Genomic DNA, 18,968 nt, shown 5'->3' with positions numbered 1-18,968 from the left:
TAATGAAGAAATCGTTGTAGGGTTTTAAATTGCCATAATTTTTCAATTGTAGAAGCTAACAAAAAACAAAAACAAACTAGATAATAAATGTTGAAAAATATGTGGGTTATAAGTTAATTTTGATGGAGCAGTAGGTCAAGTCTAATGCTGGGAATATAAAAACCATAAGGGCTTTTTAAAGTGTGCTCTTCCTCCAGGGAACTGTGCTATGGGGTGCTCTGATGATGAGGAGGATACATGTACATAACCCACCCACAAAAAGATTTAGATTTTTTTTTTTTAACTTCACTCATTATGTTGGATCCTATATAAGAAATTTCCTGGGTGGGGGGCTGTGGGGGAACTGGATGAAGGTGATCAAAAGATACAAACTGCCAGTTATAAGAAGAATACATACAGGGATGTAATGTACAACATGATGACTATGATTAACACCTGCTGTATGGTAAACTTGAAAGTTGCGAAGAGAGTGGATCCTAAAAGTTCTCATCACAAGGAAGAAAAAAATCCTTTTTTTTTTTTTTTGGTATCTATGTAAGATGGTGGATGTTAACTGAACTTACTGTTGTAGTCATTTTGCAGTATTGTGGTGTGCAGTTTAAGCTTATACAGTGCTGTATGTCAATTATATCTCAATTAAAAGAAATTTCCTAATGACTGTCACTGGGATTATCTTACTTTTGGAAAGGTGGAATTCTAATCATACTAGCTATTATTTAGATTCAGATATTGAGGATAATTTGGTTTAGAACACATCCTTTTTCGTAAGGAAGATTACTTTGTACTTACTAGAAGTAAGCATATTTAGTTTTAGTTTTTAGATTTACACATTAGTATCAGCAAACTTTTTTTATTAACCAAGATAAAAAAAAAAAGATTTAAACAACCATGCACAGCCCTTGCTTCCTATGAGTGGGATTTAGCAGTAAATGTTCTCATTAGGATTAAGTCCTCACTTCTCATGTACTGATGTTGGAGAGATGAAGCTCTAAGAAGTAGGGGCCTATTCCTGATAAAAAGCACACAAAATGACTATTAAAAATGAGGCCTGGGTTACAGATTGGGTGGTGGCTACTGGTGTATTGCTTTCTCCCTAGTAAAATGATATTTTGAAGGATGCCTGGGTGGCTCAGTCGTTAAGCGTCTGCCTTCGGCTCAGGTCATGATCCCAGGGTCCTGGGATCCAGCCCCGCATCCAGCTCCTTGCTCAGCAGGGAGCCTGCTGCTTTTCCCACTGTGTTGCTCGCCCTGCTTCTGCTCTCTCTCTCTCTCACAAATGTATCAATAGAATCTTTAAAAAAAGATTGATCAAAAGTTACTCTCAGAATAAATCTTCATTTAAAAAATTGATCAGATGATTGGTTTGATCAATTCAGGAGAAAAGTTATTGAAGAGGGTTATATATAAAAAAAACCACAGGTGACAGACGGGTTATTTTCAGTTTTGCAGTTGGGAAACACCAACATACATACAGCTTCAGAAGACAAAGGAACACCATGGTACCTCTATTCCTTAGCCCCATGTTTAAATGAGTTTAATTTTAAAAATAACTTATTTTCCCTTTCATACAGATCTAACCTGACCTCTGAATTTTAAGGCTCCTATTACTCACTCTTTGAGATATTCTCAAAAGTTTTCTTTTTATCCATTAAAAACTAGTTTCTTGAAAAAAAAAGCTCCTTTTTAAAAATTAAACCTTTTTCTTTTTAAAGATTTTATTTATTTGACAGAGAGAGACACAGCAAGAGAGGGAACACAAGCAAGGGGAGTGGGAGAGGGAGAAGCAGGCTTCCTGCAGAGCAGGGAGCCTGATGTGGGGCTCGATCCCAGGACCCCGGGATCATGACCTGAGCCCAAGGCAGACGCTTAATGACCGAGCCACGCAGGCGCCCCTCCCCCCCCTTTTGTTTATCTGTTGGCCTCACTTCTCTGTGCCTATGATTTCAGAGTGAAGACATTCCGGGCACAGTTATTTCATTAGCGCTTTTTATCTTTTGGTTGTGACAATTTATTTTTTCTCAATTTGGTTCATATGAAAAGGTATACCCAATCCATTTCATTCAATGTATGAACAACCTTCATTTCTCTTTATTCATTGATGCCCTCCACTACCTACTGTGAATAAATCCACATACTTGGTATTTGAAAGCCATAAAGATGGGCAAAATTTTCTAATGCAGATCCCGAATTAGGATAGGAACTGGCAGGGGTGCCCTCAGATGTACTGCAATTAAGCTACTAAGAATTCAATAGTTTCTTCTTATCATTTGTTGGTAGGCAGTCAGTAACGTCCTTGGCCTTTTGATGGTCCCCAGAGCATTGCTGAGATTGGAGGCGGGAGAAGCGGACTTCATTTGTAAAGACTCATGACTTGGTTTGGTGGTAATCTTGCCTGGCAATCGGCTATTGAAGAATTCTTATTAAAATTGCAAGAAGTTCCCATATTCATGATAATCCAACCCAACTGCTGTGAACCAACTGAATCCTACTGGAAACCCTAGTTATTGCAGGGGTTCCTTTCTTGGTTCTCTTGCCTGAAACCTTCCAAGTCTGCTCTTCAGGCTACTTTCCAGGCTCAGTTTCTGGCAGTTTCCTGTCTCCTTTTGTTCCTATATTCCTAAACTTTCCATTCCCACCCCTTTACGTCTCCATGTGTAAGTCCTATTTTCTTTTCGACTATCGAATGTATGAATGCTGAACCAGGAAAAGCCCCCATTAAAATAGGACTGTAAGACTTTGTAACAGAAAATTTAGGTAAGCCTCCTCAGAGCAGTGATGGATAGTTCCAAAATTCATGTTTACCTTATCACCTCTACTCCTTAGGGGTAAGTAAAGTGTTTCCTTTTCAATCGTAGGGGCAATGCCCTTTTCGCTACCTCCCTTCATCCCCCTTCTCTCCACTAACAGGCCAAATGACTTTAGACAGCAGAAAGTATAAAATGCTTGGATTTACATATCAAAGTATATTGAGTGTTTATATTCTAATACATAAAGCCCTCAACTATACTGAAAAAAAAAAAAGATATTGCCAACTATGATGCAGGTAATACTTCTGTTTTAAATTTAAGAAACAGGATTATTAAAAAAAAAAAAGCCAAAGGATTATTCAGCATTACCTATACATTAAAAAAATCGAATCCCTCATCAAAAGTATCTTTAGGGATAAAGGAGGTTCAACTCTAGTTTGGCCAACTACTATGACCTTGGGGAGTTACTTAACCTCTTTAAATTCCAGTTTCCTTATCTGAAAAATGATGGTGAAAATGTTTTCCTCATAGAATATACATGAGAATTATAGAGATCATGTATGTAAATAATTTTGCAGTTTGTGGTACTAAAAACTCAGTAAGGAACGCCTGGTTGGCTCGCTCACCGGGGAGCCTGCTTCTCCCCTGTTTGTATGCTCTCTGACAAATAAAATCTTAAAAAAAACTTCAGTAAAATTAAAAAATGATGCTCTTAAAAAAAAACTTCAATAAAATTAAAAAATGATGCTGATAATAAGGATATGCTCTTTTAGCCAAGCAATCACATATTTTTGCCCTCAACTGAAAAGAAAAACTTATTCCCTAACCTTCAAGTTATATGTTACTATGATCACCATTCCCTTTTAAACTGTAACACAGTCCACATTCCCCAGTATTTTTATCAATTACACTTTATGAATATGTTTTTTCTTTATTTGTGAGAACTATGTCACCTCTCTGCTTCTTCATGCTGGAAGGATCTCTGGACCAATCAATATTCATGATGGCCTGAAAAAGCTTAACTTATGGGCAATAAAGTGGACCTTAATATCAGGGGCAACTTTATTTCCTTCATTGACTAATGACTGTGTAGAAAAAACAACTAATTTGGCATTTATCCAACTATGTTTATTATCTACATTGCATCAGGTAATACTCTAAGGCAAGGGATACAGCAATGAACAGTCTTTGGCTTCATGGATGCTGCCTGGAAGGATGGTAAGAGGAATAAAACTACTTGCGAATTAGAGTAAGTGGTTTAGTCAGGGCAAAAATCTTGTTTTCTCCCTTGGGAAACTTCACTGAGTTATAAATGTGGGAAGAAAAATACAGACTGGGTGTAAGAACAAATGTGAAGAATAAAGGGTAAATCATGGAGCCTTCATTCAGTTCCTACTTCATAGTTGCTGATACTGTATGTGCTGTAAAAACTGGATAGGATACAGTATCCTCCCTCACAGAGCATGCAATTTGGCAGGAGGATGTGATATACAGTAAGTGCTGAGTGCCTTGGTTTCAGCAGTGTAACAAAAGGCTAAGCTGAACGAAAAAGGTTGAAGAAGGCACATGTTCATGTAGCAACCTGAATGAAGCATCCCTGTCCCTCACCATTCCAGGGCTAATGGCAGCCCCATTCTTTTGTTACAAAGTGGGACACTACTACTTCTGGGGAAGAGTGATGCTCACCATTTTTAAGTCCCCTGGCATTACAGAATTGTTTCACTGATCAAATTACATTGCTGATATTTAAAAATGTTTTAGTTCCTGAACTCTCACAGCAATATGTAAGAACCAAGGGAAAGATTATAGAAAACTGTCTCTTGGATATTTAAAAACAAAAACCCACATCTGATAACTAATGCACAATTAGGCAAAAATAAGGTAGCCTATGAAAATGGCACAGGTTGATATTAACACAGCCCTTAGATGGAGTAAAAGAGATTAATACAATCAGGGGAATCTGGGAAAAAATAATGAAAAAAAAATGACCTCTAAGTTTAGCCTTAAAAATACAGGTCAAGTAACAAAAGGCAAAAAAAAAAAAAAAGAGTAGAGAAGGCAGAAGAAAGTAAAAGAGGATGTGCTCAAAAAAAACTACAGGAGTTTGCCTGGAGACAAGGAATAAAGAAAGGTTACATCCCTGCTTGTAAACTGTACTTTTCCATTATCAAAGCTGATAACATTTGCATTCTACTTTGTAACCACAATTAAGTATAAAGAAACACAATTACCCAAAGCCAGGACTTGGTGCTGGAGGGGGAACTTAGTTTACAACCCAAGAGTATACTTGTTGGTTGGACACAATTAGTGGAATACAAAACTGCAAATAGTTTATAAATCTTTATCGCTCCAAACAATGGTGACTTTTATCTCTTAAAATCCTTCTGGAGGCTCTGCCCCAGGCCCTCACCGTCAGTACCTTACAGATCACCTTTAGGGACTGAAAAGCTCCACTGGAAAAAAACAGGCGTTCTGTGAGTTTTAAGTTTTACTCACATGTTAATCAGATATTTTGTTAGAACTAATACTAGTTATTGTGTATATATCAAGCACTAAGGCAGACTTATTTTTGATTCTCTGACTTTTCAAAGTAGGTATTTTTGTCTTCTTTTAATAGTTAAGCAAACTGGGTTTTAGGTAGACTGATTCACCTACAACCACAAAATTAAGAGTTTGTATTTTAACAGTGATCTGCCTGATTTAAAAAACTCAATCCCATTTTACTGTGGTGGCTCTTAACCAGTGTTGTGTATTTCAATTGCCTGGGGGAAACTTTTAAAACTGAAACTTACTTAAGTTTTAATCAGAGAAATACATATATACAATTAAGAAAAACCAAAATAATACTGTTAGGCTGGTAGTGAAACACAGCAATCCTCTGCATTTTCTCTACCCATCTCTGACTTTTTTCTCCAGAGACAACCACTTCTGTTTATCGTAGCTTTTTTAATAATGTGTTGATACTGCTTTACTGACCTCTCTATTAGATCTTGACTGATTTTTCCCCATTACACACACCTCTCCTCTCCAATCCCCTCACTACTACACAATCATTTTTTGTTGTATTAGTATTCAGTTTTACATAATTATGACTGACGTTATATGACTAGTATGAGTCGCAATAGAAGAATGCAGTGTAGTTCCTGAAAAACTTTGAATTTTCCTGTTTCATAATGGATTTGTTTCCTTAATTTTTTTAAAAAAAATCTGCAGACCACCAATTCATCCTCAGACTCTGAAAAACTAAAAATCTCGTCTTTATATTCAAACACACCCGGCACTCTCAGTTTTTCTTTCTGAGACATTCCACGTAACTTTCTGTCTTTACGCATTTCTTACTGAATTCATGCTCTTCTCCCCCCTACTCTCCTCCCTCTTTAATGTAGTTGTATTACGATTTTAGCAACTTCATGGCATACTCCTTAGGTCATTTACTCTCTAAATAATAAAACGCCTTTCCCCCCATTGACAACAGACTGGATCTCTCACCTTCCCACTTTATAAAGACAGCATTACCATTTTTTCCCCTCCCCCTTCAACATCCCTGCTTGTAAACTGTATTTTTCTCCATTATCAAAGCTGGTAACATTTGCATTCTACTTTGTAACCACAATTAAGTATTATCTCAAAAGATGAAAACCATAAACATCATTTACATTATTTATTACGATTATTTAAATGTTATTGACGAAGCAGCCAAGCTTAGCGCTGTGACTGGATTTCCTTCTCTTTGGCTCCAAGGTCTGGAACTACATGCTACTCACAGGGACCCTGAAAGAGAGTCCACTTTCTTACACTCCAACCCTCTGTTCAAAATCCAGCAGCATTTTACATTGTTTGGTATTAGAAGGTCGCTTTTCCCGTACAGTTGTGTTTTCCACTGAAAATTTCTGATTGTCATGGTTTTCTCTTGTTGAAGAAATATATTTGCCTTCCACGTATCTTTAAGATCTTCAGCTTCTTACTCATCCAATGTCTTGCTTACAATCCAATATTCCCGAAATTTATGTCTTATTTTAATTTGGGCCATGAGCTTGCACATTAAAATCTTTCTGAAAACTTTATTAGCCCTCCTTTTTTTAATAATGCATCATGTTCGTTCTGTTTTCGTTTTAAAGATGTCGTAGACCTTAACTGAAGTTCGTCGCTGTCCCCGGAAATCCGCGTACTTCCTCTCTCTAGCCGCTACCCGCCACCGCCCCGACAGCTCGGCTAGGACCGTCTCCTTTAAGAGCGCAGCCGCAAAGAGCGCTCAAGTCCTCTCGCGAGATTCCAGAGTTCCGCGCTCGTAGCTCCGTTTCGCCGCCGAGCCTCCTGGGAGTCGGCCATGTCCTGGCCGGGAAGCCCAGGGCGTAATCACGGTACTAAATGTGTACCTGCAAGCGGATGTTGAGGATCACCGAGCCTGCGACGTAGAAGTACGGAAAGTTCATGCGCAGCTGCCAGGCCAGCTCGAAGAAGGCGAGCAGGGTGCGGGACAGCCCTTTGCAGAAGACTCCGTAGGAGCTGGGGATCCCGGCCGTGCTGCAGGCTTTGAGGGCCAAGGAAGACGGAGCCGCCGCGGTGGCCATGGACCCGGTGGTCGCCGCTCACCCAGTGCTGAGCGCCGAGAGTCACCACAGGCCTCGTGGACCCCCGACCGACGGCCGGGACGGCGAGGGGCGGGGGGGGGCGTGATCACGCAGCCGCCAGGCTCATACCTGCGCCTCCCGCTGACTCCCGTTTCCTCCCCAGCGGCGCTCTGGCCAAGGCAGCCGCTATTGCTCCGCCCCTTCCTGTCTGCTGCTCCCACGGGTATTTAGCGCTTAGAGCTTAACAGGTGGTAGGTGCGGAAGGGGTTACGCATGTATATATGTCATACACATTGTCTTATATGTGGTCAGCCAAACATACTATTTTCACTCTGAAATGAAGAAAGGAAGCTTAGTAAAATTACGTAATTTGAATTTGCCCTAGAGAACACAGTTTGTATTTAAAACAGGTTTGTCTGCTATGTGATCTGGGGTATTAGCCAGGAATATCACCCTTTGATTTCATAAAATTAACCCTAATATTAGGGCAAGATGCACTCCTTACATAAGCCGGTTCAGACATAAAAGTCTCTGTGTTCATAACATACTATAACTGTAAAGGACCACAATCTCAGGCTATGGATTTTCCTGTGTATTAAGACTCTTTCAATTGCAGGTGACCCAGACATTTAAGCAAACAAAATGAAACACATACCTACGCACATATACTTTAATTTGGGGGGGGGGACATGTTACATACATACAATATAATTCCCACCCAGGTAAACCCCTGAAAAGTCCAGAATAGGTATGGAAGCATGGGGATACACCCGTGAAACCTGTGGCTAGGCCCCAAAGCTTGGAATACTACTAAAATCTCAACTCTGAATAACCTTAGGGTTAACATCATAGTGTATCTCCCATAGCCACATACCCTTCTGATGTTTAAGTGATGCACATTTCATTACCTTCTCCAATCTACATTTTAACTTAACCTCTACACTCAGGGATTATTCAGATATGTAATTTATGATCAAAATCCTCAGATTACTAGTTCTGAAAAGGCGTATGTTCACATAGCCCACATCTCACTTGCACTGACTAGCTGTAGTGACTACTTGAAGCACAATTAATGTATCCAAGAGACTCTGTTTCTCTATATCCTACTGATAATGATTGGTACAAATAATATGCTGTTATGAAATTTGTAAAATGTAATTGTGTGTCTCCGGGTAGAATTTTTTCTACTTTGCTCTACGAATACCACCCCTGCAACACTGTGTAGACAGCACTTAGAAGAACTGATTACCAGTCACTTGAGACAACTTATAAAATAGAATATTTGAGAATATAAAATATTCCGAAGAATAATATAAGATGAATGACAACTCTGAGAACCAGGAGGAAATGTGTAATTTTAGTATTCAGGTATAATTTACCCTTTCTGAAAATTCAAAAAAGAATAGGTCAAGATATTCAGGGTCACTTAAGTCATTAAGTTTCTGGATCTTCCATTTCCAACTATAATAAACTATGTGGATTCATTCTCCTCTACCCTTTCTCTACTACCCCACCCCTTACACCCAGCTCTGGTTAACTCCAGGAAAATCCCCGTCTTTCATCCTGAGCCCATGGGGAAAATAGCAGCCATCTGCTGCTAAGGTGGTTAGGTAGATGTCCTGTTTCAATGGGAAAGGACTGGGCAAATAAGAGTAGTCATGAACTCCCTCTTCTACTCATTAATACTCTAAAGCTGTTAAAAGATTTCCATCAGGTGAAACTGACAGTGGAATGTGGAATAGGACCAATATTTTACATGGTTCTGGTTTTTATTCTGTCCTTTGATCTTTACATTTGAATAACTGATCCATATTTTTTGCCAAGTAGGCACATGTAAGTAAGCTATCAACAGTAACACGTCCTAAACCATTTCTCTAGTCGATACTGCATTGGCTACTAACTTGACCTTCCTTTCCTAATCTTTCTTATTCCCCATTTTTTGACTCTCTATTCCCATTTAGGTTTTTTTTTTTTTTTTTTTGAGAGAGAGCATGGGTGAGTGCAGGGCCGGGGGCGGGGCAGAGGAAGAAGGAGAGAATTTCAAGCCCACTGTCCTACATGGGCCTCCATCTCACGACCCTGAGATCACAACCTGAGCCAAAATCAAGAGTTCAGACACTTAACCGACTGAGCCACCCAGGCAGCTCCATGCGACCTCCCTCCCCCCCTCCCACCACCCTTTAGTACTTTTTAATGACCTGGTTAGCTTTATGATCCTTTGGAAGAGTTTAAAGGTAAGCACCAGTGGGTCTGTAAAGGACTATATTGGCAAATTCTCACTATTGTAGTTAATCAGGCATAATATGTCTTTCATTTATCATTTTATTTGAGCCTTACCTCTTATTCTGAGTCTGGCTAAAGATCTGTCGGTTTTGTGTATCTTTAAGAAAAAAACCAGCTTGTAGTTTGATTTTTTTTTCTACTGTCTGTATAGTCTCTGCTTTTCATTTACACTCCTTGTTAGTGTTGTTGTTGTTGTTGTTTTTGGAGTTCCTTGAAGTATAAAGTTGTTTATTTGAGAACTTTCAATCAGCCCACCCCAAACTCATGTTTGCCACTAAAACCTCTGTGACTGTCCATGCCACTGTTTTTGTTCTTAGCGGCTCCCAGGGGCTCCCTGCAGATGATGGTATGTGGAGACCCATCAGTGTCCCTAAGTCAGGCTCCTGGAGAACTACTAATTACTTTGCCCTTCAGCTCCTTGATGCAGGTCTGACCTTCATGCAGCAACTGGGAAGTCAGGACATTAGATATGCAGACTAACCACTATGAGGGGGAAACAGAGCTGGGTGTTTTTGCCTACTTTGTGCTTAAGCAGAGGGGATAGTTACTGGGAGTCTTTTTGTGTACATTTAGAACCACCTCTTTAGTTTGTGTGGTCCCCAGGGATTTGTGAATGCTGAATCCTGCCAGTTCCAGGAGCCAGTCATAATAGTTGGGATGCTGGGTGTCTGGATGTGCTTCTAGTGAGAAGCTGGAGATTTGGTTTTATTGTTGAAGTGATCTGGGAGGACACAGTAGGTGATGTGCCCTGCTCCTCTGTCAGGCTCCTGGGAGGATCACAGGTAGTTCCAACATACAGGCTGATTAGAAGTCATATCCTCAGGCAGCAGCTGTGAAAGTCTGCAAATTTCTTCTAGGGAGAAACCTAGTGATCCATGTGTAGCGAGGAGAGAAATTCAGGAGTGTCCTATTGTCACCATCTTAATATTTCAGCTCATTTTCCATGGTTGCCCCGGGGGTATTCTCTATTGTGTGTGTGTTTGGAGTGGATAGTATCTATGGACTAGATGTGGAGTTTTCACACATTACTTCTCACACTGCTGTGTCTAGAACTTTGTCATTTGATCACACTTAACTGCAAAGGAGGCTGGGAGATGTCTCAGGCACGCTTAGGAAGAAGAAAATAAGGATTTTGGTCTGCCTCACTACATCTGCCACAGTCTCCATGCCTGTTTTTAAATCACCATATGTACCCTTTTCCCCACTCATAGAATACACTGATATCCCTTTCCCGGGGACACAACTCAGAGTTCTATATTTAAGTTCTGTCAGTTTAAGATCCAGGAATTTGGGGTGATAAGTTCTCTACATGATTACAGGTTGCTGTCCCTCATAGTCTGATGACAAATGAACTCAGAAAACACAAAATGGATGGATGCCTTCCTCCATCCTTCACCTCCAAATATAAAATGGTTAGGGTCAGGCTAGCTGGAAAGAATAAACTCCTTTCATTTGGCAAAGAGAATAGGAGGTCTATAGCTGTTGATTGTCCATAGCAGTGACAAAATCTGGGTAGATACTGTGAAGCCCCTGGCACTGACTTTACAGAGAAGTTCCTGATTAGTCCCTGTGTCTGGGCTCTGGGAAGAACTCCCTTATTCATCATTCTTTGTGGCTCCTGGCTCTACCCTCTGGATGTTCTTCATAATTATTATCCTTCTTGGCTACATCTGAAGTAGATGTTGGGGAAGAAACCCTCCTGAACAAGGTACAAATTTCAAGCCTACTCCCTGATAATACAAATTTGGAAGCCAGTAAGTCATTCAAATGCCACAGATTTCATTGTCAAACTCAACAAGTACAATTACCACAAATATTTTGTTTAATCTATTTACTTTCAGTCAGATGTCCAGAGACAAAAGATTTCCCTTACATAAATGCCTTCTTTAATTAATTACTCAATTAATTAGCTTAGTCATCCCATGACTACCTCAACTTCAATAGTAGCTACCTAGAAGCCATCTGAAATAATGGGCGTATGTCAGAAGTTTAAACCCTTGGTCTGGTCTTTTCTATAAGGAATAGTTTCCTATTGTTTAACTGAAAAATCTTAATGGGCCTTTGTCAGTTAAGGACTTATCTTCAGTTTTATTTATTACTGTTTGAGACCTAAGAGCTGTGAGATTTTTACAGTCCTATGAAACCCAAAATTTCTGAACTCACTCTTCCTTTTCTATTTGCAACCCAGTTGATTCATTCCTTTCTCATCTTGTCTTGTAATACATTGCTAAAAACAACTTTAGCACAACATTTTAGGTCTTACCAACCACTTCCACTAGGGCTAAGACTATGTAAACAGGGCCTGCCTCAAAGATTTTCTATGTAACATTTTAAAAGACTTTGCCGCTGCAAAGTAGAGCCTACGTGTTTCCAGCCTCCAAAATCTGTTTCTTCATGATCCAAATGCCTCTAAACCTGCCCACTTTGTGTCACAAATAGGCTCCCAAACAAAGTGACTCATACATAATATAGACTTAAATTGCTCTTTTCACAGTATTGATGTATTTGAGGAACCTTCTCCATACAGTTACCCCAGGAATTAGGCTGAGCAAACATATTCTGTCTTTAACATGTGGCTTCCAAGATTGCTTGGGGTCATCCCCATTGCTGACAGCAATGAGGAAAAAGGTATATGGAGGAGTGTTCATGGGGAGATTTTTGTTGGGTTGGACCTGTAAATGATGCACATAATTTTCACTCATATGACATTGTTCAGATATCAGCCACATTGCCACAACCACCTGCAAGGGACGCTGGGAAGTACAATCTCTGTGGCCCAGACGAAGAGGTGAAATGGAAATGAGCACATGGATGTTGGAGAGCACTTAGTACCATTACAATCGAAATAGCCAGTAAGTTACTGTAAAACAGTTTCCTCCTTTAGAAGCATGGTGTAGCTTGTTCATGTGACTTTGACAATTTATACAAGCCCTATGTCCATCATGAATATCAGCTCTTTTTCTCTATTTCTTCATAAATTCTAAAGAACTCAAGTTCAAACAAATGTTCCTAGCCACATGAAACCATAATTGATTCTGCACTGTAGCATCTGTAGCTTCCTCATGCATATTCCCAGCATATGTTGCTTACAACTTCTGATTTAGCTAATTATTTATACTTATTTGTTCTAGAATGTGAGTGTGCTCTTTGAACTATAAATAATTTCATTAATTATTCCTATAAATCATCGAATCAATAAAAATACTTGATAGGTAGAATGAGTGACAATAATAACAATTACATAAAACTTTTTTCTAGCAATTTCTATTCAAAATCTAAAATATTTGCATTCAAATGTATGGCTCAGGAAAGATGAAAGTAGAACTTAGGGGAAAATAATGTCTCATATTTGCATATTTTCATACCTGACTTCATCCTTTTAATCATTAGCACAAATGGACAAACTATTTGGTTTAGCACTGGGATTACAGTATCAATAGAGGGAACTATTCTTTTGTGAAGGTCTCTGCAACTATACCACATAGCAGAATTTTGGTTGTCCTTTCTGGAATTATGGTGCAGACATCTCTAAGTGGATGTCAACCTGCAACTGTTTAGCTATGAAGCCGTCAGTGAGGCACCACACCAGAAATATATTCATGGAAATGTGAGGTGGAATGAAGATCTCTTTCTGGTGGTGGCAGCAGGAGAAGTCATCTTAGGAATGCAGGGAAACGGGTTCATGGGACTGGCAAACGGTACTGAGTGGGTCAAGAATGGCAAAGTCTCATCAACTGATTTCATCCTTACCAGCTTGGCTATGGCCAGAATCACTCAAGAGTGGGTAACACTATTTGATTAATTTATGTTCGGGCTGTCTCCACATCCCTATGCCACTGGTAAACAGATGGCAAAAGTGGTTACTATTCTTTGGGCACTAACTAATCAGTGAACTACCTGGTTTGTCACCTGCCTAACATTTTCTGCTTCCTTAAGGTGTCCATGTTCTCCCACTTCTTTTTCATCTGGCTGAAGTGGAGAGAACAGAATGGGTCTTGTGCTTTTCCTGGGGCCTTTGTTCTTACAGTCTATTAACTTCTGAATGCAGGATGCCCCCGGTGAGTTGTGGATGAGTACCCATAGAGTCCATGAGAGACACATGACTTTGCATTTAGATATAAGTAAAATTTTTGGTCTTGAAAGGCTTCTGCTTCCTAGCTTGACCTGTGTTACCCCTTTGCTCCTGTCCCTGACCTCTTTGCTTTTTTTTTTTTTTTTTGTATTTCTGTTCTTGGTGAGACACCAAGAATTTTCAGCTCAACCTGATGGGCTTTAGGGACTCGAGCAGAGGCCATACAAGGGCCATGAAAATGGTGACGGGTGTCCTCCTCTTCACCATTTGCTTATTTCCACTCCAATGGCAAGTTGGATCTTCCTTAAGGTACAGAGATAACAAACAGGCCAAGATGTTTGTCATGGTGATTTCAGCTACTTGTCACTCAGGCCTGAGACTACTGTGGCATCTTAAATTCTCTCTGAGAAAACAAATAGATTTAGCTTCGTAGATAGAATTTGAAGGGCACCTAGGTGGCTCAATCGCTAAGCGTCTGCCTCTGGCTCAGGTCATGATCCCAGGGTCCTGGGATTGAGCCCCGCATAGGGCTCCCTGCTCAGCGGGAAGTCTGCTTCTCTCCCCCCCCCCCCCCGCCACTCCCCCTGCTGTGTTCCCTCTCTCGCTGTCTCTCTCTCTGTCAAATAAATAAATAAAATTAAAAAAATTTTGAAAAAAAGTTTCTGTATTCTAAGGGAAAATACCTTAACAGAAGATCTTGTAGGTTCATTTTCAATTTCGACATTCCTTTCATCAAGTCCTTTTAGATGTTGAACAGCACTGAAATTTCCCTTATCCTATGCTGTTACCTAACCAGTTTTCTCAAAGTGATCTGATATAATGTTTGATTAAGGGAAATCTCTCTGCTATAGTAACACTTGCTGGCAGCAGCAGATTATTTGAGGCAGGAAGAAGAAAGTTTATAAAACCATACAGTGGAATATTAGTAAATGTATATAATATACAATGCAATATGAAGAAATATATGTAATCACGGTCATAGGAAGGGAAAAGAATAACAAGATATTTTCAACTTAAGATAAATACACATAACAGAAAAAAGATTATGTGTAATAATAGTTTAATAAATATAAAGGTATAAATATTAGTCTGATGTTACTAATTTTGGAAAGGTTCTGAAGCAATGGGATTTTTCATACAATATTCATAGGATTAAAACCTGGGAAAAACAACTTTGTGCAACAGTATGGCATTTTGTAGTGAAGGTGAAGATGCATATCCTGAGACATATTAATTGCAGTCCTATTTATATTCACTAGAGAATGTTTGGTACTTGGGCACCAGGATATCTATGCAAAAATGTGCATATTACTACTTTTCTTAAGAGCTGGAATTGAGAAGTCATACAAATGTCCATTATGATAAAGTGGATAAATAGCTTATGGCATACTGATACAACAGAATACTATGAAACAATGCAAATGAACAAATTGGATTTGTAATGTTTTTTATTTCTTTGTTAGAGAAAAAAAGACACAGACATAGAAAGGTAGCTTTGTAAAGCATAATACATATTCAGTGTAGTGTTTGGATATGTGTGTGTATATACAGTGTCACTTTGACTGCTGTAATAAAATAACCCAGATTTAATCACAATAGCTAGAAATGCTAATAAGCAGGTGGGAGAATTTTGCTTGCTAATGATACTATTAAAATATGAAAGAAATTTACTCTATGATTCTATAGAGGATATATATGTCTGTATGAAAATGCAATAAAAGCAAAGTAGTGGTTGAGGTAACTTTTGTCACAATATTTAGAATGTAATAAAGGAAAAAATAGGATGTAAGTCATTATAAATATGTTGGTTTAAGTTGTCCTTGATGAAGTAGTAGGTGAAGGTGTTCTTTCAGGCTAAGCCCCAATGCTAAGACTGATATAAGTATCCTAAGGCCATGGGGAAGTGTTCTATGACAGCGAAGTCTGCCACTTAGAAAGCTAGGTGAAGTCACATCTGTCATTTACTGGTTTCCCATTTAGCTGCCATCATCATCATCATGTACCTCATTTAATGATATATACTTGAAATGTTTATCTACATAATTTGGACAATGTCTAAGTAATTTCCTGAAGATTTTCATTTTCTTGCTAGCACTAATAATTTTAAAAAAGCTTTCTTTAAGAACTTGGTGTTGTATTTTATTTTGTTTCCCTCTAGCCGCAAAAGTTTGTTCCCATCACTGAATCAGTTAAGTCTGAGAAAATGAATAAACAAGATTAAGAATTCAGGGGCACCTGGGTGGCAGCGGGAGGCCTGCTTCTCCCTCTCCCACTCTCCCTGCTTGTGTTCCCTCTCTTGCTATCTCTCTCTCTCTCTGTCAAATAAGTAAATAAAATCTTTAAAAACAAAACAAAAAAAGATTAAGAATTCCGTAGACATATTTAACAACCAATCAGACACAGTGGAAGAGACAGAATCAGTGAATTAGAAGATAACTACTCAGAAGGAAACATTAAAAGATTCAAAAATGGAAAATATAGGCTACAGGGTGAGCGACCTGAAGGTTACATAGTCTATGTCTTCTTTAAATCTCTTTGCAAAGCATAGAGTTCCTTGGAGTCCATCTCTTTATTTTATTACCAAATAATATACAGCTAGAAGCAGTCATTTGATTCCTACAATGTTTTGCCTTATAGCCTCTTCACTCAGATACAAAAGTTAACTTCATTCATTTTCTGTCTTCCAAGATGTCTTGAAAACAGAATTGCAAATATTTCAAAAGTGCCCAACATGCCACCATTTTTATAGCCTCCTCTATCAGTTTCCTCAAAATTAATGCCATATATTTAAGCTTTTGTTGACATTATAGCCCAGTTCTAGTACCAATTTTTGTACCAGTGAACTTTTATTGTGTAACAGCCACAAAACTCAGTGACAGATAACAATAAATGTTCATTTCTATATATCTCTGGAGACCAGGGATCTATGTTGGACTTGCCTAGATATATCTGCTGTTTTCAGATTTCCAGTTATGTGTCTAGGGGCTAACTGGAAGCTAGTTCATCAAAGCTGGACCTGATGGAGCAGCTTGGCTCCTCATATCTTCCATTCTTCTCCCTGGACCAGTTCACTAGTCTAGACATAACCTTCTCATGATGATAGTAGCAGTGAAGGGTGAATAAGGCCTGATACAAAAGGCCCAGTGATATATGAGTCTAGCAATGAAAGACTGCTTGTAAAATATATGCCAGCATCTAATCAGCCAAAGCAAATCACATGGCTGAGCATGGAGTCAAAGAATAGAACAGATCATCCCTCTCGTGGTCAGAAGGTACAGCAGTAAAAAGAAGATAGCAGGAGGGGAAGAATGAAGGGGGGGAAATCGGAGGGGAAACGAACCATGAGAGACTGTGGACTCTGAAAAACAAACTGAGGGTTCTAGAGGGGTGGGGGGTGGGAGGATGGGTTAGCCTGATGATGGGTAATAAAGAGGGCACGTTCTGCATGGAGCACTGGGTGTTATGCACAAACAATGAACCATGGAACACTACATCCCAAACTAATGATGTAATGTATGGTGATTAACATAATAAAAGTTAAAAAAAAAAGGTACGGCAGTTACAGGCTGAAGAATTGGGACTAACTTAAGCAATCAACCACAGCATCCCGTACATCATAAAAGCAATTCTAAGCCACATTTATGTCTTTGCATATACCTGACTCTCAATTTTCTACTCTTATCTGGAATTCTCCTTCTATAGTAAGATCCTAAAGATTATAGAGAGCTCCACTTGGATTTACATTTCAGAGATGATTACCACTGTCACCTTTTCTGGAATTCTGTAAATTCTGTTTTGTTTTGTTTTTTCCCTATAAATCCCCACATCTGTCCTATGTGTAAACTTCTCACAATTTTCTGCTTATCATTAAATCTATTCTGTTAGTTCCTTAATGGGTTGCACTCATCTTTTCACTGGAGTCTTACTGGCCAATTTGCTTCGTCTTTATAGGAAATACTGGGCAGACAGTATTTTTATGTGTACTTATGTACACTTTTTTGTTCCTATTTTCTCCCCTCCTAGCATTACTTCTCTGAATTTTACCTTTTGAAGACTCTTGTTATAGTAAGACTTATGATATAAATATGTTTCATTTTTTGATAAAAGCACCTATCATTTAAATTCAACTCACTTTCTTGTCATTGAATAGATAATATAATCCAAAGGTATGTTCCATCATCAAACATCCACTCCAAGTGTGAGTTTAGTCCATGGTCATCTTGCCTGGTTCTTTCTCACCTTCCATATACTTTCTTTTAATGTCATATGTCCTAATTTCATATATTTCTTTGCATTTTGATACCTAATACCTGCCATTCTTAACTTCTGAGGTACATTCAGGTACATCTTGAAATTCAGGAATTACTGCCAGAAAAATCTCCATGTTCTGTCAATGCTTTATGTAGTCATCTTAGCAATAAGAGCTCAGAATTTGTAATGCCAGAGCCAGGATTGAGATTCAGGTTTATCTTCTATTTGGGCTAGTATATAAGTCCAGAACTGTCTTAGTTCCAAAATCCTTGTGCTTTTCATTACACAGCTCTAAATTTAGGTAAAAGGAAGTATTAGAAACCAATTTACCTGGGTTAAAGGTACCTAGGTCTATTTCATAATGTAACCATTGATGTTAAAATGTAACTGCAGGGTGTGGATTTTCTTATAGTAGTCAGAGATATTTAAGTTTTAAATCAGAGAAAAGTAACCCATACAGATTTCTATACCACTGAAAATGCCAGGAATAGGGCAGCTTTCTGTATGGTTAGATTTAGATGAGTATGACAGCTGTGGCCAAGCCCAAAGATAAGTCTTGAAAATTAGCATAGCCATTCCCAATCTCTATAGCAACAATAAAATGAATTCTATCACACACATGCACCCTCCTATGACCCCAATATTCTTTACATGTAGGTAGACTCACTGTCAATGATGTTAGCCTTATTACATTTAATGACCTTCCCTTCTGTTGTAGGTAACATAATGGCCCCTCAATAATGTCCACGTTCTAAATCCCAAGAACCTATGATCATGTTACACAGCAAGGCAAGTAAAGTTGCAGATGGAATTAATGTTGCTAATCAGTTGATGCTGAAATGTGGAGATTGTCTTGAATTATCCAGGTGGGCCTGTTGTAATCCTAAGGGTCCTTTTAAGTGGAAGAGAGAGCCAGGAGAGTCAGAGTAAGAGAAGGAAATGGGAAGATGGAAGCAGAGATCAAAGTACTGTGATTGCTGGCTTGGAAGAAGAGAAGGCACCCTGGGCTTAGGAATGTGGCTAGGTGCTAGGGCTTAAAAATGA

At 38.9% G+C, this 18,968-nt stretch overlaps 2 protein-coding genes across 2 annotated transcripts in view; one reads left to right on the top strand and one right to left on the bottom strand.

Annotated features, from left to right (window-relative positions):
* Positions 1-6,394: 6,394 nt before the first annotated feature.
* On the bottom strand, positions 6,395-7,508 carry SMIM10L1 (small integral membrane protein 10 like 1). Its single transcript, XM_088025922.1, has one exon. The coding sequence runs from the start codon at positions 7,316-7,318 to the stop codon at positions 7,112-7,114; it is 207 nt and encodes a 68-aa protein (XP_087882048.1). The 5' UTR covers positions 7,319-7,508; the 3' UTR covers positions 6,395-7,111.
* The window catches only part of LOC148163706 (eukaryotic translation initiation factor 4E type 2-like), a 34,354-nt gene continuing 22,702 nt past the window's right edge, over positions 7,317-18,968 (top strand). The window contains exons 1-3 of the mRNA XM_088025705.1: positions 7,317-7,401; positions 12,318-12,429; positions 13,160-13,385. Of these exons, the coding sequence (XP_087881831.1) occupies positions 7,317-7,401; positions 12,318-12,429; positions 13,160-13,385 (423 nt within the window). The remainder of the gene's footprint in view (positions 7,402-12,317; positions 12,430-13,159; positions 13,386-18,968) is intronic.

This window comes from Eumetopias jubatus, unplaced genomic scaffold, assembly GCF_037043125.1.
Source record: "Eumetopias jubatus isolate StellerSeaLion01/CBP00866 unplaced genomic scaffold, mEumJub1_p1.0 scaffold_8, whole genome shotgun sequence".
NCBI classification, from domain to species: Eukaryota; Metazoa; Chordata; class Mammalia; order Carnivora; family Otariidae; genus Eumetopias; species Eumetopias jubatus.
Note: the sequence above shows the minus strand (reverse complement) of the source record. Positions and strands in the feature narration are given on the sequence as shown.